The following is a 26,723-nucleotide window of genomic DNA, read 5'->3' as shown; positions in this document are numbered from 1 at the left end:
AACAGTAGCAACAGTGACAACAGTAGCGGTAAAGTAACGTAGCAAGGACCAGTAGGAAAAGACTCGTAGGCATTGGATCGGTGATGGATAATTATGCCGGATTACATTCATCATGTAACATTTATAACATGGGGTGATTTGTAAGTAGCTCCAGTTCGTCTATGTAATGTAGGCATGCATTCCGTATATAGTCATACGTGCTTATGGAAAAGAACTTGCATGACGTCTATTGTTCATCCCTCCCGTGGCAGCGGGGTCCTAATGGAAACTAAGGGATATTAAGGTTCTCCTTTTAATAGAGAACCGGAACAAAGCATTAGCACATAGTGAATAACATGAAGTCCTCATACTATGGTCATCTCCGGGAGTGGTTCCGGCTATTGTCACTTCGGGGTTGCCGGGTCATAGCACATAGTAGGTGACTACAACTTGCAAGATTGGATCAAGAACACACATATATTGATGAAAACATAATAGGTTCAGATCTGAAATCATGGCACTCGGGCCCTAGTGACAAGCATTAAGCATGGCAAAGTAGTAGCAACATCAATCTCAGAACATAGTGGATACTAGGGATCAATCCCCATCAAAACTAACTCGATTACATGATAGATCTCATCCAACTCATCACCGTCCAGCAAGCCTACGATGAGATTACTCACGAACGGTGAAGAGCATCATGGAATTGGCGATGAAGGATGGTTGGTGATGACGAAGGCGTCGATTCCCCCTCTCCGGAGCCCAGAACGGACTCCAGATGTGCCCTCCAGAGGAAGAAGAGGTGGTGGCGGCGGCTCCGTATCGTAAAACGCGATGAACTTTTCTCCTTGATTTTTTTTCCGGTCGAAGGAGAATATATAGAGCTGGAATTGGAGGATGCGGAGCCACGTGGGGCTCACAAGCCTGCGAGGCTCGGCCGGGGGGGGGGCTGGTGGGCTTGTGAGCTCGTGGCTCCGTCCCTCCACGTGATTCTTGCGCCAGTATTTTTTATATATTCCGTAAAAAATCCTCCTAAATTTCGAGGTCATTCCGAGAACTTCTATTTCTGCGCAAAAACAACACCATGGCAATTATGCTAAAAACAATGTCAGTCCGGGTTAGTTCCATTCAAATCATGCAAATTAGAGACCAAAACAAGGGCAAAAGAGTTTGGAAAAGTAGATACGATGGAGACGTATCAGCCGCTGCGTAACAAGCACTCACCAATGGCGACATCTCGCAGGCGGGCCCCAACTCCTAATGGGACCCAACAGCCGGTGGGCCCCTACTTGCGACAAGACTTCTCCAACCAGTGGGCCCTTTGGTCGGCTCGAGAGGCTTCCAGTGGGTCCCGCCCGGTACCCTTTATACTTATTGTAAGCCACGGGGTTGTCATATAAAACCCATTGGTAGTGCCCCATGCAAGGGGTCGGCTGATCACACACTCACACCACACAAGAGAGGCAAAGAGAGCTCCCAGCTCCTTCTTCCTCCTCCATCATACAACTCAAGGAGCATACGGTAGCCCCATCCGGTTTATCAACCAACACAAGCAGGATTAGGGGTGTTACCTCCCACAGAGGGCCCGAAACGTGGGTACATCGCGTGTCTCGCACCGCTGGTCCCCAATCCTGTTTCCGGAGCCTGCTGGCGTTCTTACGGTCCCAACCACGTATGATTAGCCACCCCATCGCATCTTTCGTGAGAAGACGACGACACTCTCCGGCAGAGAGATTCTGTCGGGGAAACTTCTCTCTGGGAGGGGGAAATCAAAGCCATCGTCATCACCAACGCTCCCTCCTTCGTGGGAGGACCAATCTTCATCAACATATTCACTAGGACCATCTCATCTCCAACCCTAGTTCATCTCTTGTATTCAATACATGTCTCAAAACCTCAAATTGGTACATGTGGGTTACTAGTTGTATTGATTACATCTTGTAGTTGATGCTTGTTGAATTACTTGGTGGAAGCTATTATGTTGAGATCCTTAATTATTATTGTTACACCTCCGATCTTGAACATGTTGATGATGTGTGAGTAGTAATTATTGTTTCCCAGGACATGGGAGAAGTCTTGTCATAAGTAATCATATAAAGTTGGTATTCGTTTGATATTTTGATGATACGAATGTTGTTACTTCTCTTAATGGTGTCATGTAAACGTCGACTATAAGACATCGAAAACACGTGTGAAAAAGTTAAATAAAAAGAAAATAAATAAACGTTTAAACGTGACACGTGACGACGGTTGAGAACGCGCAAAATGACGACGTCTGAAAATGATTGTTGGGAGGCTCTTGAAGAAGCACTCGTCAACTAATTGCTCTTATGAACGTCATGACAGCTGGTCCGGCTGAAAGCCCATGACCATGAAGCAACCTTTTGTGCTCTGATATTCTGAACGTGTTGTTTTAATAGTGTTTCAAATTTGGGACCTCCTATGTGACGCCTTCAGCGTCGGTTAGGGAAACCCGAGCCTGCAGCGCTCCTCCTCGTGGACCAGTCCATATAGAATGCCTTGGTCATTAAAAAATAAAAAAACATAGAATTTCAAAAAATTCAGATTTGCGAAAAAGTTCAATGATTAAGAAAATATGTTCACCGATTTTGAAAATATGTTCATTGATTTTCAAAAAATTCAAAGGATTAAAAAAAATCATAAATTTTCAAAAAAAGATCATCAGTTTTAAAAAAAATAGTTCATAAATTTTGAAAAAAGTTCACGAATTTTAAATTACGTTCATTGATTTTTTTAAAAAATCATCAATTTAAAAAATAGTCCATGAACTAAAGTACAGACCGGATTTCTAAATGGACCGGCCTATTATAAAGTGCTGCAGGCGTCGGTTAGCAAAATTTGCATGTAATCTACACCGGTGGCGCTAAATAGGGTTTGCCTCCAAATCCATTCCTCTTCTTCCTCCACGCATCGCCTCAAAAAGAAAAAGGAAAAAAAAAAACAGCAGCGGCGAGGAGGCGGGGGAGTCGAGGGACCGGCGGGAAGGAGGAGTCGGGGAAACGGCGGGAAGTGACGATGCCCAGGAGCTGTCCGCGCCCCACGCGCGGGATGCGCAGGCCGCCGCCTCGCTGGTGGCCATTTCGGGGTCGGGGATGCGGTCGGCCTCCACCTCGTCCTCGGCAGCAGGGTGATGGCTGGCTGGTGGCGCGAGGAAAAGCTCGTGCACGGCGTCGAGGTGGTGCCCTTCCTTCTCCTCTCTCATTTCCCTCCGGTCTCCTCTCTCGATCCCGTTTCTCTGCATCGCTTGGGGTTGGAGATGGCGAGCCGTGGCGGCGCGGAACGGGGGCACGGGCATAGGAGGAGGCCCGAGGAGCTTGGGGGCGGCGCTTGAGCGCGAACTCGAGGCCGGAGATCCCGCCCTCCCCATCCTCTCCCGCTAATTTGGCCCTCCGCCGAAGAAAATCTTCCTCCATGTACTGAACCACAGAGCATGAACTCCGTTGAGTCCGGCGGCTATTGTCTAGCCCCCGAACAAAACTGTAACGCGTCGCTCCGTCACGGCTCCTCAGCACGACGATTTTCCAGAGAACCGGACCGGCATTTTCATTTCGAAAAAATAGAGAACCGGACCGGGCCGATGAGGACCCTATCTTAAATCTCCACCGTTCCACCCTTATCAACCCACGCCCCCAACCCCTTTCGTTATCTTTCCCTCCCTCTCTTAGGCTCCTCTGCTCCCTACTGCTGTTGGCTGTTGCTGCTACACCTTCTGCTCCTGCACTCCGTTCCATCCCAGTAATGCTTAGCTTGTAGCCAGTGCACCCACCCCATCCCAGCTGCCTCTCTCCTTACCTTAGCCGATTGCTTGGGAAATTGACTTTCCATTTTGCCTCCTGGGGCCGTCAGTTCATCCTTGCCGGTAGACTGTCAAGAGCAGCAGAGCGCCAGGCCATTAGTAAATTCTTGGAGCTGCTATTTATTACTGTATTTGGTTTCATATGTCTTTGTATGAGTGTGTGTGTTTGCATGAATTCACAGCTGTGTGGCCTTTTCTTGGCGATTTTTGTTTTAGCGTGCGCTTAATCGATATCCCTGGTTCCTTCTGTGTTTCGATATGCTCAGCGCATAACATTGTCCGTGCCTCCCTCGTTGTGCAGTGTGGGCATGGAACAGCGAATGCTGCTTCTCAGCTAAGCTCTCTTAAATTGTGCCCATTGGAAATTGGATATCCTTTCAATGGTCGTGTATATTTCCAATTCCCAGAACATCTCTCTCTTATTGTGAACTAGTTATGCGGAATCCAGAATTTTTAGCATTTCTGCCCGTGTCATGGTAAATTAGCCTCTTGACTTCTTGAGTCTGTTCCCATGCCCATCGGTGCAGACATGGTTTGAATTTCAGTCCCCTACTGCTTTGCACGCTTCTGTAGTCGTCTTCTTTCTATCCATCATTTGCGCAGATTTTATGTCGAAGTGATTTTTCTTCTTCATAATGGATCAGATGTAACTTAGTCCATTGGTTCTTCTATAATATACTTTATACCTTTTCCTTTGTAGCTGGCCGCTTGATTTTTTTTTTTTTTTGGATTTCGGTCAGTTGTACCATCTATATATCATTACACACAATTATCTCATTTGGAATCACAGGAGGTAAAAAAAATGTTGACTTGAATTGACGTTATGGCGTTAATGCAACCGTTGTTGCTTGCACTTCATTCTTACCTTTGGTACATCTTTTTCTGGTCAATCCTGTGTTGTGGGGTGTAACTATGTCTCTTTCACGTCTAAATACTGTGTATATACACATGTCAAGGACAGCTCCCTGTTTTGTCCTAACTTCAGTTTTCTAGCCCTACCCCTGCAACCACCATCACTCTCTTCTATTCTGTTCCTTCTAACGTGTGCCACATGTTTAGGTAGCGGTTGTGAATCCAACTGATCTTTAATTTTCCTTTTGACCATATGGTCTAGGTGGGAATCTTCCGCTGAGCTTGCTCGCCGTTTGGCGCGCGCATGGCGCCCAAGAGCAAGCGTGGCAAGACCAAGGGCGAGAAGAAGAAGAAAGATGAGAAAGGTATTGTTGCCATGATACCTTGATTGGCTTTTGCTTGCAATGGTCAGAGAAGATAGTTGCTCTCTTGAGCTGATCATTTGCGAATTCTTCGATGAATTACCAGTGCTCCCTGTGGCCATTGACATCACCGTCAACCTCCCAGATCAGTCCGATGTCATTCTCAAGGTTTAGCTTCTTGCTGCCACAGTTCTTTCTGCACTGTTTGTTTTCCTTGATGCGTGATTTCAGCAACAAGTATTCCTTCTTTGCTTGGCGCAGGGGATTTCCACGGACAAGATCATCGATGTGAGGAGGCTGCTCTGCGTCAACACCACCACATGTGCAATCACAAACTATTCCCTCTCGCATGAGGTATTTATAACGTTTTCTTTTTCTCTTCATACTACCGTAGCAAACATCATTTTAATTCAATCCTGTTATATGATTTCATTTGTCGGTAGACTCGTGATGGCCACTTGAAGGATGGCGCTGATGTTGTGACACTGAAGCCATATACTCTCACCCTGGTAGAAGGTACATCTTATATCTGCAAAATAAGGATTTATTTTCTCAAGGCATCTTTAATTGAACCCAAAGAAATTTCTAATTCCCCCAAACCCTTTTTACTTAAGTTTATCTAATCCATTCCCAAAACAACCCCCCTCTTCTAACATTTTGGCTTCCACCGCTGCCACAATGCCCTCCCCAATACCCTAGCCACGTGCAAGAGTAAATTTTATCATTGTTAGGGTTGTTTGCTATAATATTTGCTGTAAGAGTCAGCAAACAGTAGATGTATGTAACATAGATGATGGCTAAATATATGTTATACAACTTAAATTTTAATGCATTTTATTATTGGGGTTCGATTAGAATGCAGCATCGAAAAACGCATGATATTTTGGCAGTTAGATTTTAAGAGCGGGTTTTTTGAAGTTAACTTTTGGGGATGGATTAGGGATACCCTTAGATTGGCTAAACCCATTGTTTCTAGACGTGTGTTCTGCAAATCGTACCTTTGCACACCTATACACCTGACATCACCTTCATTTGCATTATTTTGTCTTTGATTTCCATATATCTTATTATTGCTATTAAATTCTCTTCTATAATGTCTAGAGATAAATCATCTGTAAACCCTAATCTTATAAACTCCAAAAATTCACAATGCAGGGGAGTACGATGAGGGTAGCGCGTTGGTGCACGTACGACGGCTGCTGGACATCGTTGCGTGCACCGCCTCCTTTGGCTCTCCTCCGCCACTGCCGACTCCTCCATCCCCCAAGGATGCCGATGCCACCAAGGAGCCCTCCAACTCCAGCTCCAAGCCTGCAGCAGCCGCTTCCTTGGGTGGGCGCCGCATGGGCTCACCGCCGCCCCTGCCCGAAGAGTCAGCTACGAAGGATGCCGATGCAGCCGCGGCCAAGGAGGACGCAGTCTCAGCAGAGCTGGAGGCGGAGATGAGCGGTGCATGCCCCCGCCTCGGAGCGTTCTACGAGTTCTTCTCCCTCGCTAACCTCTCACCACCCCTCCACTGTAAGTAAAACCTCTCTCACAGCCTTTCCAAAGCCCTGTAACTGATCTCTCTATTTAACGCCCCCTTTCATGACTTCTGCCTCGAACTGTAAACTTATATCAATGCTACGTGTCGGCCGACCGATCCCAGCCCTGTTGGATCTCGCCCAACACGCGCGCATAGGAGGAGAACAGCGTCCGCATCTCTTGCTCACAGGCGCACACAGGGAAGAGACAGTGCTCATATCTCACGCTTACATGGGCGCATGGAGCCTACTCCCACTCGCCCCGCTCGCAATATCCTACCCACACCCGCAAGAGCCTCGTTGTTACCGGCTCGCAGAGTCGAACTCCACGTATGCAGCACGGCCAGCAGCAGCGCCGGCTAGCTCACTCGCAGCAACCCTGCCGCCCTCACAGGAGCCCTTGCCAACGCTTGTAGCGACGAGCGTCACCGGTCGCAGCATCGGGTGTCTGGCTCACAGCAGTTGCCGGCGCCGTTGCAGAATAGGTGTCCGACTCGCGCAGTTGATGTCGCCGTCATAGCACCTCATCGGCATGCTCATAGCAGTGGCTGTCGCTGCTCACAGCACCGGTTGTCGCCGATGCAGTAGTGCGGCCCTGGCTCACAGCAGGAGCCATCACCATAGCTGCACCATGTCCGCACGCTCGTAGCAGCAGCCACTGCTGTTCGCAGCAGTGGTTGCTGCTGTAGCAGTACCCGGTGGTCGGCATCGCACCACCTTGTGGTCACTGTCTAGCACCACCTTACAGTAGCGGGTAGCAGTCTGGGCATGCGGTTATCTGTGGGGTTTGCAGCAGCGGCGGTGCAGCCTGGCAGTGTGGTGGTCGGAGGTTGCAGCAGCGGAGGTTGATGCGCTGGGGAGAGAGAAGATGATGCGGTAGCGGTCCTCGCGGAAGGGTCTGCAAACTCGTTCAGAGATAAGGCTGAGGGACAACATGAATGGTGCGTGGGGGGCACGGGTACGTGGCGGCGAGCACACGATGCGGCCAATGCGAGATTACAATGGGCCGACAGATACTCATTGTTTTCCTAAATTTATTCGCAACAAAAGAGCATTAAGGTGCCGTAATATTGCCATAGATTTGGAGCCTATGTCTTGACCTATTTTTCATATATCTTTGCTGTCGGCTTCACCATGGTTTTGTCCTTGAGATGGTAGTTCATGCAATTTAACACTTTCCTCATTATTTTGAATGCTAAGCGTGAGATATCAACTTGAACTTTGTTGAGCTGAACATTTCTCCAGCGAGGCAAATTCTTCCGTTTGCTGAGTTATTTTGACTCTTTCAACCAGTTATAAAGCGAGTAACTCAACCTCGACAGGAGGAGCAACCGTCTGATGACCATCTCTTCTTCCTTGAGGTAATCATGGTTAATAGTTATATCTTTGACAGCTTTTTTGCGCTAAAACGCCTGCTAATTACATCGGATGTGTCCTAATTGGAGAATTGTTGGCTGACTTTCAGGCAAAGCTTTGTAATGGGAAATTTGTCATTGTTGAAGCTCGGAGAAAGGGGTTCTTTAGTTTTGGGAAACAGCGTGTTTTGTGCCACAATCTTGTCGACCTATTGAGGCATCTCAGCAGAGCATTCAATAATGTTCGTTTACTCACATTCTGGTTATAAATTTTATATTAGGGTAATCTAAATTGTTATCTAATAATTTGCATCCTGTATGGTATTTTACTAGCTTGTTATTAGATATCCCACTTAGAGCTGTAGCCACTTCTGGGCAAAGGAACAGATATACACTTATTTTGGGAGGCGGGAATAATAATCAGGATAAAATTCCCATCAATCTATGTACCAAGAAGGTTTGAAAGTCTATTTTGGCAGAAGCTTAGAGTCCTTCATTTCAAGTTTGTACTGCCAAAAATAAAAATCTGCGTCCAGTTTTTTCACTTATTCGGATTGAAACTACTTTGTTCAAATTTGAACTAAAACCACGACACTTATTTTGGTATGGAGGGAGTACTAAAAATTCATAGTTGAGCATGCCAGTGCATTCTTGCAGGTTTCGAAAATGGCATTTGCCAATACTGTACAGTGGCACGGTGTCAAATTCCCCTTCTAGAAACTACTTGAGGTTCTTAATTACCAAAAAGATCTAGACTCAGAGCTCTCGCGACCGTGTCGCCCCCGCGGGCGACCGGCCGCGTCCCCGACCTTCTTCCTCCAGCTCCCCCCTCCCTCCCTCCCTCCCCGCCGCTGTCGTCGGTGCTCGCCGCCGGGCCTGGCCCGGGCGACGCTGGCGGCGGCGGCCCCCTCGCCATTCCCCTCTCGGTTTTCTCTGGCACGGTACGGAGCGGGCCGGGGGTGTCCCTAGGCGGAGGTGGTCCGACGTGGCGGCGGGGTACTGGCGCTTCGCGGGTGGACGACTGGACGGTGGCGTCGCCGTTGGCGGCGGGGTAGCGCGGCGGCGCGGCCTGGCGGTGCCCGCTTGGCCCAGATCTGGGCCCTTCGGGCCCCATCTAGGTCCGGGCGGGCCGGCGGCAGGGTGGATCCGCGGCGCGACCTCCAGGAGGCGGGGGGTGCGGCGTCGAGCGGCTGGGAACTGGAGGCGCGGATGCCGAATTGCTGTAGTGTTGCCGGCGGGGCTTAGCGGGCCCGTTCGGGCCTGGTGTGGCCCGCTGCCGCGTCCGGACGGCGACCGCCGCGATGCCGGGGGCTCGGGCCTCCTGCTCGTCGACGGAGGAGGTGGTCCCCTCCTGCTTGGTATCGGTGCCGTTGCTTCCGCCGTTTGGTGCCTCTCGTCTGTTCTCTTGGCCTTGTGGTGGTGTTCGAAGTGCGGCGGCATGGGTGGTGGCGCAACCGAGATGGTGCATAGTGGTGAACGGAGGTTTGGCTGGTCGGCTCCGGTTCGGTTGGGCGGCGGGGTTTGGAGTACGGGAGAAATCCTTGCCGGTCTTCGGCTCCGATGCGGTGAGGCCTGCGGGTGACACCATTCCTTCCTGAAGGGTGTCGGTGGTATCCATCCTCATCCTCCCTCCGCGTGCCGAGGGAAACCCTGGGACCCGTCCGGGCAGCAGCATCGTCGGCGTCGCATTCCTTCTTGGAGGTGCTGCTTGGTACACGAAGGATCGGAGCCTCGTTTGGTGGTTTGTTTCCGGTGGGCACATCGGTGGCGGATCATCCGCGCTTTGTCGTGCTGTTGCTGTTGGCATTTGTTTATTCTTCTTTTTCTTTTGGGTTTGTTGTGCTGCTCACCCCAACGATCTATGTATCGGTGTTGGTTGCTTTGTAATACAAAGCGGGGGGAAACCCTTTTTTGGTAATTACCAAAAAAATAGTACCATTTAAATATTTCTATAAGCCACTGTGTAGTCTCATTTTTGATATCTCTAATTCTTTTCCATGACCTTGTTAAATGATTTTAATCCTTTATGGTGTTGCATATGTATTAGGCATACGAGGATCTTATGAAGGCATTTTTGGAACGGAACAAGGTGTGTTGTTACCCTTTTTTTGGGTGTTTCATTGTACCTATTTTTATCTAAATTTCTTTTCACAAGACCGTGACTTTGTATTTGGATTATTGTGTGCTTGGGCATAATGATTGATCTGAAAAGGAGTTGAATATATTCTAATGCACTTTAAGTATCAAACAACAATTTGGGTCGTCTTCTAGGAATATCTACCTTCCTTCTACAGTTATGCTGATGTTCATATTCAGTTTTTTTTCCATTTAGGGCTCCTCGCAGGTTCATATGTTGCGCTTGATTATTACTCCCTCTGTTCCTAAATATAAGGTGTATTAGTTTTTAAAAAAGTCAAACCTTGTCTATGTTTGACCAACTTTACAGAAAAATATATAATGATTTACATTACTAAATATATAAAACATAAAAATATATTTCATGATGAATCCAGTGATAATGATTTGGTATTCTAGACCTTGATATTTTTGTCTACAAATTTGGTCAAAATTAGAGAAGTTTGACTTTTTGAAAAAATAATACACCTTATATTTAGGAACGGAGGGAGTAAATATTTACTCGCAGGTTCATATGAATCATATTTACTCGCAGGTTCATATGAATCATGTTTTTGTATTACATCCGCCATCAGACAGCAGTTTTCCTATCTAATGGTGCAAGTTGCATCATGATCTAACTATAACTGCTTGTATGTTGCAGTTTGGAAATTTTCCTTATGGTTATCGTGCAAATACATGGCTTGTTCCCCCGATTGCTGCCCAGTCACCATCGACATTTCCTCCCCTACCTGCTGAGGATGAAACTTGGGGAGGCAATGGAGGTGGTTGGGGAAGGGATGGCAAAAGTGACATGTTGCCATGGGCAGATGAGTTCATGTATCTCACATCCATGCCTTGCAAAACTGCTGAGGAGAGGGAAATTCGTGACAGGAGAGCATTCCTACTGCACAGTCTATTCGTAGATGTTGCCATCTTTAGAACTATTGCAGCCATCCGGCATGTAATGGAGAGTACAGATCTGTCAACAGCAATCAAGATAAATGAGGTCTTGCATTCTGAGACGGTGGGAAATTTTAGCATCACTGTCACAAGAGATTCTTCAGATGCAAGCTGCAAATTGGACACTAAGATAGATGGAAGCCGAGCCACAGGAATGGACTCTAAGCATCTTGGAGAGAGAAACCTTTTGAAAGGAATAACTGCAGATGAAAACACTGCTGCACATGTATAAGTTCAAAATTAAGGTGATCTTTCCCATATTCAGGTAAAAGAGAGGCTTTTCCTAATTTTGTCTCTAATTTGCAGGATGTTGACAGTTTGGGCATCGTGAATATCAGATACTGTGGATATGTTGCTGTAGCAAAGGTTAACAATTACGAGAAAACTAGTGTGACTTCTTCTATTAAGCCTGCTGATATCGCGGATCAACCTGAAGGGGGTGCCCATGCATTGAACATTAACAGGTTGGTAGCAATGCTTTGTGTTGTTTTTCTAGTTATCCACAAAGTTTATGTTGCGTATCCCATTTTTTCATTATTTTATATATTTATTGTTTTAGTTTGAGGATGCTCCTCAATGAAGCCAATGCAACTGGAGAAAAAAAGTTACCAACACAAAGTCATAAGCAGGAAGAACTAGCTGCAGCACAAACCTATGCTGAGAAACTTTTGAAGGGAAGTCTTCAAAATCTTGAGGAAGAGGAGACTGATAAACAATCATTTATGAGATGGGAACTTGGTGCATGTTGGGTTCAGCACTTGCAAGATCTGAAAAAATCTGACAAAGACAAAAAACAAGGTGATGGGAAGGAAAAGAAGAAAATGGTGGACAAAGCTGTGAAAGAGACAAAGGTTGAAGGGCTTGGGAAGCCTCTCAAAGCTCTTAAGCACCCGAAGAATGCGGTTGATGCTTCTGGCAAGGGATCCTCATCAGGGAACAACAGTTTGACTGATGCAGCAAGCTCCGGGGAAAACCAGAAAGTCAAGCCATCATCTGTTGAATCTCTTCAAGGTGACTGCATCGCCTCCGAGAGTGAAATCTTGCTGAAGGATGTATTACTGGATTCTGCCTTTACAAGGTTGAAAGATTCAGAAACAGGACTCCACCAGAAGGTAGAAATGCATTAATTTTCATAGCAAGTGATGATTTTGCATCTGCCCTTTGGTGTCTTGCATATCCAACTCATACCCTCCTCATTTCAGCATTTCCTTTCAGAAAATAAATGTCCTATTTAAAATAGAGCTTCCTTGTGATAATTAACCTTTGGCAATCGTATACAATTCATATATAACTGTCAGTATTAACTTTCATGTGATTCTGTGTTTGCTAATATTGGGGATATCAAGGTATGCTATGGAAGAGTTCATGAAATGTGTTCCTACCTGGCTCACAACCTCAAAGTTGTGGAGCCTACCTCAGGCACACTAGAGGTTGATAAATCGTAGCGTGGCTGGCTAGGGGTCTCGTGCTTTCCCAACCTACACATGTTCGAGGCCTCGCTTCGGCAGGGTGCCGACGCTTGTTCTTCTAAATTCAAATTTCACCGGTGCTAGTGCCTGTGCCTCAGTGTTTTTTACATCAGCGCGTAGTACTTTCAGACAACATCAAATATGCAAGGTTTTTCACCTTTCTTTATTTTGTCAGATCCACTTCTAAATTTTACATAATAATAAAATCAATTGTATGAAACAAACTATGTATTTCTTTAGCACGCTTGCTTACCAAGCGGCCATCCCTAGCTACTAATCGTGCATAAAGTTCATAGACTAATCTCTCTTGTGCTCTACAGTCACCATCTGAGTTGATTGAGATGGCTCTGAAGTTCTATGATGAAGTTGCACTTCCTAAGCTGGTATGCATCATCATATAAGACACGAAAGTTCCCACATGCTTATCATTTTTAGTCAAGATGCATAATAACTAACCAAGAAATTATTTAGGTTGCCGATTTTGGTTCATTGGAACTTTCACCTGTTGATGGTAGGACCTTGACAGATTTCATGCATACGAGGGGCCTACAGATGCGCTCTCTAGGACGAGTTGTAAGTTTGTAACAATTTTTCGTTTGAACGTGATGAATGTCATTTGTTTTTTAATGCTTGATATGTGCTAATCCAATAATTACCTACATAGGTCAAACTTTCAGAGAAGCTCTCACATGTACAGTCTCTTTGTGTGCATGAAATGATAGTGAGAGCATTCAAGCATATTGTGCGATCTGTGATTGCAACTACTTCAGACATGCGACAATTAGCATCAACAATAGCTGCAGTGCTGAACTTACTTCTTGGTGTTCCCGAAACTGAATTTTCTGGTGGTTCTCCTGCTGTGCACCCCTTGGTGTGGAGATGGCTTGTTGTTTTCTTGCAAAAGCGATACCAGTATGAGCTCACAGAGCAACATTATGTTGATGTGAGGAAATACGCTATACTGAGAGGACTATGCCATAAGGTAAACATGTTTGAATCTTTTTAGTATTTCTCACACTCGGTACATTTTATTGAGATTAAAGGTTGCTTTTAGGTGGGCATTGAATTGGCACCCCGAGATTTTGTCATGGATTCTGCTTTCCCGTTTTACAATAAGGACATTATTAGCCTTGTCCCCGTACATAAGGTAAAACTATTTTCCTCAGTCAACTCATTTTATCATACAAAAATCACATTGTGCAGTCATGGCTTCATCATCACATATGACTATCAGTGTTTTGAGAACTTGTTAGATATATTGAGTGGCACATAAACACAGCTGATGTGTTTTAAAAAAAATGCAGCAAGTTGCGTGCTCATCTGCTGATGGAAGGCAACTTCTAGAATCCTCCAAAACGGCTCTTGACAAGGGTAAACTTGAAGATGCTGTTAATTATGGAACCAAGGTACCTTCTTGTAAAATCTTGTGCACTTCTATTTTACAATTCCTTCGCTGTCATATCTTGGGAACTCATAAATTATTCTATCTATGAATGCAGGCTCTTGCCAAACTCATAATGGTGTGTGGTCCCTATCATCGAATGACGGCTGGTGCTTATAGCCTTCTAGCTGTTGTTTTGTACCACACTGGTGATTTTAATCAGGTAAATGGTTATTCAGCTGCACAGCACATAATTTGTAATAATTGCAATGCATGTTTTGAAGACAATTGAAGTGATTTTTTTTTTTGGAAAAGGAGGTTAAGACCCCCGGCCTCTGCATCAATCGATGCATACAACCATCTTTATTAGTTATTCAACAAAGGTCTGACAAGAACATACATCAAGCCACCCGAAGCCCCCACTCACACCTACAAAACGCGATAATGTGGAGTGCTCTCACTCCCCATATTTAAAACCGGTGTCGTCGCCGATCCATCCACATAACGTATCGGAACTAACAGCCGGTGCAGCAGACCTAAAGTGTACACCATACGCACACGTTTTAGAAGCCGCCATCATCATCGAACCGCTGACCCATCTTCAGGAGAGAAATCCGCATCATCCATGCCAGTCCGGCCATCCGTCGACGCCACCACGACGCTCAACGGTGCCACCTCCCTGCGCTCATCCATCCAGACGCGAAGACTCTGTAAGATATGTCGTGCATAACACCTGTCGAACAGGCATGACAAAGCGTAGCACCTGTCGGCCAGGCATGACCTGACATCACCACCGAAGCTCCGTGCAGGACGAAGACGCCCCACCTCCTACCTCTGTCTTCCAGCGCTTCTCCACAAACGATGCTCCCTAGAGAGGAACGACACCGCAATGCCACCATCGTCCGATCTGGAAAACCAAATCCTAGGGTTTCCCCTGGAGCAGCACGAGTGGATCGACCTCCCCGCGCTCATCCATCCAGACGCGAAGACTCGTAAGATCTGTCGTGCGTAGCACCTGCCGAACAGGCATGACAAAGCGTAGCACCTGTCGGCCAGGCATGACCTGACATCACCACCGAAGCTCCGTGCAGGACGAAGACGCTCCACCTCCCGCCTCTGTCTTCCAGCACTGCTCCACAAACGATGCTCCCTAGAGAGGAACGACACTGCAATGCCGCCATCGTCCGATCTGGAAAACCAGATCCTAGGGTTTCCCCTGGAGCAGCACGAGTGGATCGACAATAGTTACAGGACGAAGCATTCATCAAGGTAACGGCGCAGAACGCCGCCATCGTTCGCCGTCGGCTCGGTTTTCACCGGCAACTATGTCTCCCCGACTCGCAGCCAGTACCGAATCCTGCGACGAGCCCGGTCACGGGATCCCAAGATCCGCCGTCACCGGTACCGCCACAAAGACCCACCACCTAGCCCGTCATCCCCGGCGGAGGGGACGCCGCCACCATCATGGTCGGATCCGGGTTAGCCATCGCCGTCGCCACCGTCAAGACCGGATCTGGGCTGAACACCGCCGCTGCCACCGCCACCGGCCACACCCAGCTCCACCTTCATCTTCTAGCCACGTCCAGCCGACCGGCACGCCACGCCCAGCCAATCTCCACCCGCGCCGCCATGCGCCGCCGTCGGGAGCTGTTGGGCCGCCGTGCCTTGGATCCGCATGACGTCGTCCTCGAAGCCATCGTCCCGCGCCGCACGACATCGAACGAGGAGAAGGAAAATTCCCGCCGCACGACATGCTTTGCCGGGCCGCGTCCTTAGGCGGCGGCGAGGAAGGAGGGAGGGAGAGGAGGCTGTGGGAGGTGGCGGCTGTGGAACCCTCCCACGTCGCTCATGCAATCCGCTGGGACTCGCATGAAGTGATATGGTCAGGAGCGGCTGGGAGACAATTGAAGTGATAGCACTGTTTAGTTAAGTGAGGAATTATTGAACGCCAGAGATAGAAAGACCTATGCCATTGCACTTTCTTCATGTAGATATTTGTGTAAACTCAGAAATAATATATACTTTAGCATTCTCTACTAAGCATGTTTTCATTTACACTAAGTGAAAGATACTTAAAGGTGTTATAATTTTGGATTACACTAACTATAACAATGAAGGAACATATAGGGAAGAACATAGTACAAACTCTGACAAAAATGATATTTTCTTCCATTTTTAGGAGCAATTACCTTAGCATCAGCCGGTCTTAAGGTTTTCTGCATATCAATAACTAGTGAAGTTTAAAATTGCAGGCTACAATATATCAGCAAAAGGCCCTAGATATCAATGAGAGGGAACTTGGGCTTGATCACCCTGATACGATGAAGAGTTATGGAGACCTTGCTGTTTTCTACTATCGTTTACAACATACAGAATTGGCTCTGAAGTAAGTTCAGTTTATGAAATGCTCTTTTTTATTCTATGCAGCAAATCTACAGTTTCACAAGTGCCGAGCAAAATAGTCATTCCAGGTGTAAGTTGAACAAAAGTTAACATATATCCAAAAGAGTAGGAGACCTCCCTTAGGGTATTTTATCTAGCAAAGTGCTATGTCATGTTGATGAATTTTGCAATATTAAATAGTCTTGCTATTGCTGCCAAGAATATACTCCCTCTGTAGTGATCTAAACGCTCTTATATTTCTTTAAGGAGGGAGTATTTATTATCCTCTCAGGTTATAACTTTTTTTACGTGAACTTATTATGTGAAATGTGCATATTTGGTTCTCTCTCTCTCTCTTTGCTTTATCATTTGGATTAAAAAACTAATCTTGTCTTATAATAATAATGCTAAAAGTGAGTAGGAATTAGCTGCTTAGTCTTCTGAGTCTCTAATTTCTTTGTAGCGTGGTTTTGCATCTGAGATGCTATCTCTCAGCTCTCACTCCATTATTGTTAATTACAACAGTTGAAATAATATAATTAGACTCTTGCATGAATGCCGTCAACATATAACCATCAAACCTAATGCTGACGCTTAAAAACTCATAAATGCTAAGTGAATCCTTAGGTAGTGATATGTTCCCCTGATACTTGAGCTAAACCACAGGCATATGTAGTATCTTTTCTTATTTCGGGCAAGGTTGCAGAGGGTAAAAATGCTATGGTATTTGCTTCTAGCCTCAAATTATTAAACTATTAATTGATGTCATGTAAATCTCTTATCGAGGATGAATCATCATTCCCTCAAGGTCATATGTCTTTAAAGACTGCAGATTCAATAACTATTTATTACCTGTGTATGAGCTTGTCTTGAAGGTTATTTCATAGATATTAAAGCTATTGCATTATGTGAAAATCTAAGGGTTTGAACAAACAATAGGGTGTTATACCTGTTATCCTCTTGATACTCCTTGCAGTGTATGATCCTTATGATTTAGATTCATTCCTACAGTGTACAAAAATTTAACCTTTGGTGCAAATTAGGTACGTCAAGCGTGCATTATATCTTCTACATCTTACATGCGGGCCATCTCATCCGAACACAGCTGCTACATATATTAATGTAGCCATGATGGAGGAAGGCTTGGGGAATGTGCATGTAGCTCTTAGGTACTTGCACAAAGCTTTAAAATGCAACCAGAGATTACTTGGGCCTGATCATATCCAGGTAATTGTCTTTCTCAACATTTAAAATAAAAACTTCTGGCAAATGGCATGCTTTTGTTATTGTAGGGTGAAATGTACACTTAGTGACAATAATCATTAAATACTCCCTCTGTCCAGAATTACTTGTCGCAGAAATAGATGTATCTAGATACATGGATGTATCTAGATACATTCATTTATATCCATTTCCATGACAAGTAATTCGGATTGGAGGGGGTATGAATGATGTTCATTTCGTGCCGCTTTACCAATCTCACTTGTCGGCTTGACAATACATAATTTTTTTTTAAGTGGATACCTTCAATGACTTAACAAGCTATTGTGGATGCCAAAACGATCATGAACGAATTGTTAGTCAGTTCCAAGAGACATGTGTCGATGATAAGTCAAATTATCCAATGCCAGGCGTTGTCAAGATTGCATCATGAACCCCTCCGGGCCAGGGTATGGGCCACAGAGCCCAACGGAGGCATCATCGACCAAGGAGGAAACTTACCATGCGACATATAAGGAATCCCTACAGGATACGTAGGAAGGGTTGAATGTTTTGGATATCAATACCGGATCGGATTCTTACCGCCTACATATCTGACATGGCGATCGCCATGCCGGTGCTATATAAGGGCAACATGTAGATAGTAGTAGGGATCCGGTTTTCGCATAGCCTAGATTCTATACACCATGTAGAGATTTTGATGCTTCCTATCGAGACCTAGCATATCTCTTGAGTTAGTATCTCCCCTCCCCTCTCTTGACATTGTAATCCATCCCTTGTATTATCCCTGCATATAAGAAAATTAGCAAGGCAGGAAGTAGGGATTTTACCCACCTCGGGGACTTGAACCTCACTATATCGTGTGTCCCATTCTGTGTTCTAGATACACCGGTAGCTTGGTGTGATCGTTCCCTACAAATCCACATACTCATTCTAGTACCACTGTTAGGACATGCCGAAAAATCCGTCGATGACATGTGAGTATGATTCCACACATTAGATTTCAGGTCTTTCTTGCTTGCCTTGGTCCCTCACATAAATCCACCTTTTGGGAAAGCACTTGCTCGTGCTCCTTGCAGCCGAAGATTTTTCCTGGCCTCCACAATTCTAGATGCGAGCTTACAAGCTCATCCCCGCATGTGTGATGCATTCTATGTGCATACATAGTGGCATGCACATCTGTGGTTCTAATCGCGAAACAAAAGTTTCAGAATCGTGATGAGCAGCATTGAGTTTAGTACTAATGACTCACAAGTGTAGGGGATCACAAGAGTCTTTGAGAGAAGTATTACAAACCAAATTTATTGATTCGACGCAAAGAGAGTCAAAGAATACTTATAAGCCTTAGCAGTTAAGTTGTCAATTCAACCACACCTAGAAAAGAATAATTGCGAGACAGGATCTACTAGTAGCAAAAGCGATGTAGTGATTGTAGTTGTGGTCGTACAAATAGTAACAAAAGTAGTAATTCCTGATAGTTGCCAAGAACAATAGTAACGTGAAGAGAGCAACAAGTATGAAAAGTGTAGGCATGGGAGTGGGTAATGGACATTGCATGGATTGAATCAAATATGTAAAAGGTGACAATAAACTAGACCCAGTTCATCAATCATATGTAGGCATGCATTCCGTATATAGTTGCATATGTGCTTGTGATAAGAACTTGAACTACATCTTTTGTCCTATCCTCCCGTTTCAGTTGGATCCTAATGGAAATTAAGAGTAATTAAGGCACTCCTTTCACAAAGCACCGGAGCAAAGCGTTAACAATCTATGAATACATGTATCCTCAAATCATAACCATCCCCTTTGATACCCTGATTGTTGTCACTTCAAGGTCTCAAGTTCAGAATCATAATAGGTGCATGCAGCTTGCAGCTAAGATCTAAAACACATATATTCATGAAAATGTAAAGTGTTCAGATCTGAAATCATGACAGTCGGGCTCTAGTGTCAAGCATTAAGCACAGCGAAGGCATAGCAACATCAATCTCTCAACGTATAGGGCACTAGGCATCAAACCCGAACAAATCCGACATCTATACATAAGAGATCTCATCCAATTCCCATCCACCCCATGTGCCTATAGGGAGATTACTCACACGTGAGTTGGGAGATCATGATGGTGGTGATGAAGAAGAGGTTGGTGGTGATGATGGCGACAAATTCCCTCTTCGGAGGTGAAGATCAGCCTCCAAAAGAAGAACAAAGGTGGCGGTGACTCCGTGTCATGAAAAATCTCAGAAAAGCCAGGTTAAGCGTTTCGGGGCGGAGGATAAATATAGGCCAAAGGGGGGCGTGGGGCGGTAACCAGGGAACCCACAGGACACGTGTGGGGCTGCATGGCCACCTGGCACCCCTCCCCCCCCCCCCCCCCCCCCCCCCCCCCCAAATGGCTTATCTTGTGGCTCCCTGACTCTTTCCTCCGGAAATAATTTTTTGCATTTTTTCTGGAATTTTTTGGGTAACTTTATTTCTGCATAAAAATAACCCCATGGAAAATTCTGCTGAAAACAACGCAAGTCCGGATTAGTTTTATCCAAGTCATGCAAGTTGGAGGACAAAATCGTAGCAGAAGTGTTTGAAAAAATAAATATGTTTGCGACGTATCAGGTACACGCATGGAGCTTCAAGTTAGTTGGATACTTGCATAACCAAGAAGGTACATCAGGATCACTATGTGAAACATTTGGTTTGGTTATGCTGAGGCTTGCCTCACCCCACAAAATGTCCTCTGTGAGAGGAAACTATTACACATCTATTGGTTGACCGTGTCTTCGCCCAAACAAGTTTGGACAGGGACCCTTCGATACGTTGGCCTAGTGCACTCAGTACCAGCCGGTCAAAACCATTTCTCCTTAAAAGTGTTTTGTCTTGAGAAAACGCAAAAGCCTTTTGTCTTAGTGCATTGGTAGAAAGAAGAGTTTGTACAAGCCCTAAGAAGGGCAACACCCGATAGTTACAACATGATCCCTCTAATCGCTATACACGACCAACACCTGAAGCAAAGCCGCCAGATCCCCAGCACCCATTGACACCCATGGCCTGGCTTTGGCCTTGATCATGTCGAACAGGTGAGCTGTCACTGACCATAGTCGAGGATGTGCCTTTCCGGACCAATACGAATGGGCATGGGTCAGCCCACTCGCCACTTGCAGCAACGGGGTGAGCACATCCACGGTCAAGATGAGCATTTGAGTGTCCCACCGTTACCACCCGGTCCGAGCGCCAAGAGCAGGATGGAGCCAGACTAGAGGTGCCAGCGCCAGCGACACAGCTGGCTGAGCGGACAGCGCCGCCTCACGTCGTGGAAGCCGCGTCCTCTCATTCTCCCATTCGTCGTGGAGACTGCCCGGCGTGCGTGGCCAGCACCTGTCGCACCACCCGCGTACGTAGCCACTTAGTGTGGTGACGTGGGTGGCGACTGCTGCAACGGTTGAGGGGCTGGCCTTGGCTGCCGCGCAAGTAGCATAGGATGCACAGCCCCGCCCCTAGCGGGGTCCGATGCCCTGCAAAGTTGCGTGCGGAGGACTGAGTCGAGGAAGTGACGGAGGGTGTCTGTGCTGGCTCGTCGTCCGATTGTGACGGGAGCATGGGAGAAGTAGTCGATCGCATGTTCGACAACTCAAGACAACGCAAAAGTGCCTTGATGCATTTCAGACCCAGAAATAAGTTTTTCTGAATCATTTTCGATGATTAACTGTTAGATTCAAGTGACATATTCTTCTGTTTTGTGCAGACTGCTGCAAGCTACCATGCTATCGCCATTGCTCTCTCATTGATGGAAGCTTATTCGTTGAGTGTTCAGCATGAGCAAACAACCCTGCAAATCCTTCGTGCAAAGCTTGGACCAGAGGATCTTCGGACTCAGGTTTAGTTCTACTAAATGATACTACCTCTGTAACTAAATATAAGACCTTTTTGCAGCTCAATTACATAGGTAGTAGTATTGATATGCTGGAAACCTACTCCTTCTGTTACCAATGAATGTCATTTTCGAATTCATTTAGTATTTTATTTTAAATATGAAAATAATATTAGTAGACTTTCCATCAAAGTACTCCTGTAATACTAATTGTGCATTCGAGAGCAAGTCAATGCCCAAACGACATATAGTTAGTAAGAGAAGTACCTTGATTCTTTTCCCACTTGAACTATTATCTTAGCTATATGAAGAGAATCATTACCCTTTCAATTATTTGCAACGACAATCTTAATATTGTTGCCTTCCACTTTACAGGATGCTGCAGCCTGGCTTGAATACTTCGAATCGAAAGTAATAGAGCAACAAGAAGCTGCCCGCAATGGAACTCGAAAACCCGATGCATCAATAGCTAGTAAAGGACACCTAAGGTGCGATTTAGTTCTGCCAATGAAAGCAAAATTAATCCTAGAGAAACTTCTGTTGCGTTGTGCTAGCTAGTGGACAGCACATAATCTGGTATAAATTATCATAGATGTTTAGATAATGTACACTCTTTTGGAGTATGCCGATGCTGTATTAACTGTATTTGTTTGCCCCTGCAGTGTATCTGATCTTCTTGATTACATCAATCCCAACAAAGAACACAAAGGAAGAGATTCTGAATCAGGCAAGAGGAGGTACTCAAGCATAAAGGTTAGTTGCTAATTCTTACTTCGGCTAAAATTGTTTTCAAGATAATAATTATGTTCTCATTAAGGAACAAGTTTAACTAAGGCAGAGAGAAATCAGAGCCTCGACATGGTCACCATAGTCTAATAGTAGTATGAAATGAATAATTAAATTCATAGTGCAATTGGTCAGTTTCTCAAAGAGAAAAAGGGAGACTTACAATTGTTCACGACAAATTCAGTTCTTGTTAATATTACTGACAGGGAGCAGATAATATGTTTCTGTTTACATAATGATTAAGTGGATAAGATGCAATAATATTTCGTATCTTTCGTGGATTTAGCCTTGTGCCGGTGGCTCTCAATTATTCTGTAGTGTTACCTATATGATTTCTATTCCTGGGGAGCTCTTATCATGACAGCAACTCACTGAACATCTATGGTTAATAGTACTACCCTATCCAATCAAATACTCCCTCCGTCCCAAAATAAGTGATTCGACTTTGTACTAACTTTGTACTAAAGTTAGTATAAAGTTGAGTCACTTATTGTGGGACAGAGGGAGTATTTAATGTCGCTACCGTGTAAGTGTGTATGTTAGCTAATTTGGTCAGGTAATTTTGATGGTTGATCTGTCTATGCAGTTTCAGTTCTACTAATTCAGATAGTGTTCAAACCACACAATTCGGGCCCTTCCTGTATATATGGAACTCAATGAATCTGGTTACCTTTTTCCACAATGCTAAAAGTTACACTACATTTTTCTTCCATGAAAGCACTCATGTTATCGCTCGAATAACTTGACCTTTAGTATTTTAGCATTACTGTACATGGCGCTTCAGAATTTATTCATTGTATACTCGTCCTGTCAGGTTTTATCACATTTGAGTGAGAATTCAAACGTAGAAAGTCCTGATATATCTCCAAGAGATTCTGCTATTGCAATCAAAGACGGGGGAAAACGAATTGAAGAGCCGTTGCAAGATGATAGTGCTAAGATCGTAGATATTCTTGAAACTGATGTTAAAGAGAGTCCTTTATCCATGGAGGCTTCACCACCTTCTGAACAGCTGGTTGAGAGAGCTGAGGTGAACATCAATTCACCTGAGGAAGTTTTTGACGAAGAACAGGATGATGGTTGGCAGCCTGTTCAAAGACCTAAAACAGCTGCAGTTTTAGGAAAACAGATAAACCATTACCGTCCTGTGATCAGAAGGACGTATGACCCTGAGAATCATGCTCCAACAGATGCTTCCCAATATAAGCCAAGGAATTCCTATTCAAATAACCGATATTACTTCTTAAAGAAGAAATCTGTCGTACCTGCAGCATACACAGATCCTCAGCAGCATATGAAAGTTCAGACATCAACTGCGAGGTTTGGTCGTAAGATATACAAGGCTATGACCTACCGGATTAAGCCAGGGACAGCATCCGCAGAAGTGCAAGATACTTCTAGGATCACAGAGCAGATGGTTGGTAAAGAAGAATCCCAAATAGGTCATTCACATGTACACAATACTTCGGCAGATCTGAAAAGAAGTGAGCCACATGGACCTTGGGTTGAAAGTACTGGAAACCCACCATCATACAAAGATGTTGCATTGGCACGTCCAGGTACAATAGCCAAGGCTCAAGTACAAAAACCTAGAGATGATGTACTGCAACCATCACTTGGTCAAATTATCGCACAAGAAATGAAGGATTCCTTGGTAGATGCAGTTCAAGTCGACCAGAGGTCCGTGTCCTCAAGTACCAATAATTCCGAGGTAAACATTGTGCCAACAGAAAAGCAGCATTCAGAACAAAGAGGAGAGTCACATATGGAACATGAGATTAACCACACTGGGAAAGATAGTTTACCAGATAAATTAACATCAAATACTGAGAAACCTTCTGGCGGTGGCCCTGCAGATAGTAAGACAGACACGACCTTATTCAGTAACAAAGATCAAGAACCAACAAGTAGGGAGAATTTTGGTGCAGCCACAGAGTTCTCAGATTCAACTGTACCCACAGAAGCTGAAAAGAGAGGAAAATCTGTCATACAATTTCTAGAAGAATCTCTACCTACTAATAGTGAACCTATTACAGTTTCAGCGCATGCCATAAGTATGCAGGGAGGTGTTGAAAGTGAGAAGTCAAAGCCTGACTTGCTTCTAAGTAACATTGATATAAGAGAGATGTCTAATAAGAAGCTATCTGCCGCTGCACCTCCATTCAATCCGTCTCCTCCAGCCATCCTTAGCCCCCCACTTGCTGTAAGTGTCGGTCTCCCACCACCAGGTGCCGTTCCAGGTGTCGGCCCTTGGCCTATGAATGTCTCCATGCATCCTGGACATTCAAATATGGTGCCAAACGGTCCTCCGCTGTGCACATCCCCACATCATTTGTACCCCCCTGCTCCTCGGTCTCCTAACCTCTTGCATCCTGTGCCATTTCTTTATCCACCATATAGTCAACCGCAGATGGTTCCAAGCAGCACATTTCCCATGAACACCACTATTTTTCGCCCTAACCATTATGGATGGCAACCTTACATGAGGCCAGCTGCATCCGAGTTTGTGCCTGGACCAGCATGGCCAAACAATCATCCAGTCGCTTACACCCCCAGTCGACATGTTGCTGACACTATTTCTCAGTCTTTAGCAGACACACACGTCCTATCTGATGCAGCTGTTGTTAGTATAGGACCTTCGCTGGACAGCAATATGGTTGCAGTAAAGGAGGAAATGGAGGTCCCTGTGGAGGTATGCAGTGGTAACTTGATCAGCAATAATATTTTGGGAGAGGAACATGACAAAGAGTTAAAGGATGCTGTTAATGCTGCAGTTAATCCTCACAAGCCAGGAGACAGCATATTTGATATTGATGGAGCGAATCTGGGAGGCAGCATGAAGAATGAAGATGAGGGTAGCTTCAGGATATTTGTAAAGGGGAAAAGCAGGCGAAAGCAAACTCTGAGGATCCCGATAAGTTTGCTCAACAAGACATATAGCGCACGTTCCTTCAAACTTGACTTCAACAGAGTAGTCAGAGAGAATGACATCTTCAGGCCATCGGGCGTTTCTTTTGCTGAAGTAGTTTCTTCTGGCAACTGAGAAATATCCCACCAGAGTCGAATATTGACCTATACCATCATTACCCAAAGAGAATTACAATGGATCTCTTGTTTGAAAGTTACTGATGTGACACTCTTATTTTTGTCTGAGCATTCGGAAGGCAGCAACAGTGCTCCTTCAGTGTTCCAGGTAATCATTTTTACCAATATAGTAAGAACTCTTTGCTCCCCAATAATTTTCTTTTGCTCCCTTATTATAGATCTCAATCATCTAATATGCCAGATGTCTCTTTTCAATTTTCTAGATCTGAAATTCGTCAATCCATGCTACTCTGAAAAAATGAATGTCCCCCCCCCCCCCCCCCCCCCCCCCCCAACTTCAAATCAGGTATGGCTCTCTTCTCAGTAATAATTTTAGCCTGTTACATGTTGAACTTGTTTGTACCCTATATATGGATCAGTTTTGGGTGTAGTTCTTGGTAATGATTACATCTTGCTACAAGCATATATAAAAAGATTAGTGTTCTTTGAAGCACCTTTGGGACCTGCACAGATACGACGCATGTAAAGAGGGGTTAGTTAGTCAGGGCTCCAATAAAAGGATGGACAGGAGAAAACTTACCTTATTTTCTCAGTTCAGCCTATGTCAGTTAAAAGTACAAAGGTTTCATGTTACATCTTTCATCTATGTATTAATAGTAGCATATTATTGTTGAAGTGTGCATGTGGATTGCCTAGCCTTTTTTATCAGTTTGGACTTTTGGTTGCATTGGCTCAGGGCCCAAGGTCTTGAGTTCAAGTTCGGACTTTTACAGATTTATCTAATCATGTTTTCTTGCTATTTATTTACAGCTTCTATGCTACTTTTTCTTGTACTGATGTGTTAGCTAACTGCCCTCTGTTCGCACATTGCTCTCAGATGTCGACAATTCCGTGTGGAGTGCAGAAGATTGCAGAGATTTTTGTGTAGATCCGTAACTAATACAAGAGGGAAGTGTTAGGAAAAAGATACATGGCAGACTGATTCTTTCCTACAATTTTGATAGACTGAGTAGAATGTTTTCCTCGAAAATTTTGGCTAAATTTTGGTCGTATGAACCTTAGCCTGTAGAAATTTAGATATATATTTGCTACATCCATCCTGTAATAATCTCTCGCGTCTTTTGTGAGAGGAAATGATGTTATTCTTTTGATGAGAATAGTAACAAGAGTATCTCTAGCAGCTCCTCTCTCTCATAATTTTTCTGTGTTAGGGAGTTGGACCCAAAAGAAAGTACTCATCAACTCCTCTTCTATACCCACTATTTTTGCATGTATCTCATTTATATCATACGGATCTTAATATGGATCATGTATCTGGCAAAGGTGAAGAAAATTCTATGGGACGGGGCCTCGTAGTGCCTGGCCTGAGGCCCCTCTTTAGATGTTGACACGTCATTGTTTGCACACATCTTAAAGTTGCTTAAAATTCCTTAATCAGCTGATACGTATTTGCAGTATAGATACAACAGACTATCAATCTAATCAATACCTTCCATCTAACAAATGTAACCAGAAGGTAGCGATCTTCTGACGCAGTCTCCGCCGCGCCAGACGTGGAGGCGCCGTCGTTGCGACATGTCCGTGGCGACGAACGTGGGCACTGCCACC

The 26,723-nt window shown here is 45.0% G+C and overlaps 1 protein-coding gene across 3 annotated transcripts; it reads left to right on the top strand.

Moving 5' to 3' along the window:
* Positions 1–3,019: 3,019 nt before the first annotated feature.
* LOC123444471 (protein TSS-like) lies at positions 3,020–26,295 on the top strand. 3 transcript variants are annotated; one of them, XM_045121187.1, is made up of 26 exons: positions 3,020–3,175; positions 4,911–5,013; positions 5,117–5,178; positions 5,272–5,364; positions 5,454–5,526; positions 6,166–6,528; positions 7,827–7,894; positions 7,999–8,130; positions 9,936–9,977; positions 10,668–11,192; positions 11,273–11,430; positions 11,526–12,078; positions 12,756–12,818; positions 12,907–13,008; positions 13,100–13,417; positions 13,490–13,582; positions 13,740–13,841; positions 13,935–14,039; positions 16,069–16,202; positions 17,242–17,425; positions 21,159–21,290; positions 21,660–21,772; positions 21,947–22,037; positions 22,885–25,263; positions 25,379–25,461; positions 25,993–26,295. In XM_045121187.1, exons 2-24 carry the CDS (start codon positions 4,953–4,955, stop codon positions 25,111–25,113), a joined length of 5,796 nt encoding a protein of 1,931 aa, XP_044977122.1. In that variant the 5' UTR covers positions 3,020–3,175; positions 4,911–4,952; the 3' UTR covers positions 25,114–25,263; positions 25,379–25,461; positions 25,993–26,295. The 3 variants fall into 3 exon arrangements, with proteins under 3 accessions (XP_044977122.1, XP_044977121.1, XP_044977123.1); XM_045121186.1 differs by lacking the exon at positions 3,020–3,175 and adding an exon at positions 3,641–3,895; XM_045121188.1 differs by lacking the exons at positions 3,020–3,175; positions 25,379–25,461; positions 25,993–26,295 and adding an exon at positions 3,641–3,895 and having other exon boundaries at positions 22,885–24,762; positions 24,845–24,997.
* The last annotated feature ends 428 nt before the right edge of the window (positions 26,296–26,723 follow it).

Source organism: Hordeum vulgare, chromosome 3H (assembly GCF_904849725.1).
Source record: "Hordeum vulgare subsp. vulgare chromosome 3H, MorexV3_pseudomolecules_assembly, whole genome shotgun sequence".
Classification (NCBI taxonomy): Eukaryota; Viridiplantae; Streptophyta; class Magnoliopsida; order Poales; family Poaceae; genus Hordeum; species Hordeum vulgare.
Note: the sequence above shows the minus strand (reverse complement) of the source record. Positions and strands in the feature narration are given on the sequence as shown.

Bases quoted from the DNA above. Each gene is read 5' to 3' on its own strand.
- LOC123444471 (XM_045121187.1), top strand. From the start codon at position 4,953: ATGGCGCCCAAGAGCAAGCGTGGCAAGACCAAGGGCGAGAAGAAGAAG. The intron at 13,583-13,739 runs GTAAAACTATTT...AAAAAAATGCAG, and splicing joins GCCTTGTCCCCGTACATAAG to CAAGTTGCGTGCTCATCTGC. The intron at 22,038-22,884 runs GTTAGTTGCTAA...TCGTCCTGTCAG, and splicing joins GGAGGTACTCAAGCATAAAG to GTTTTATCACATTTGAGTGA.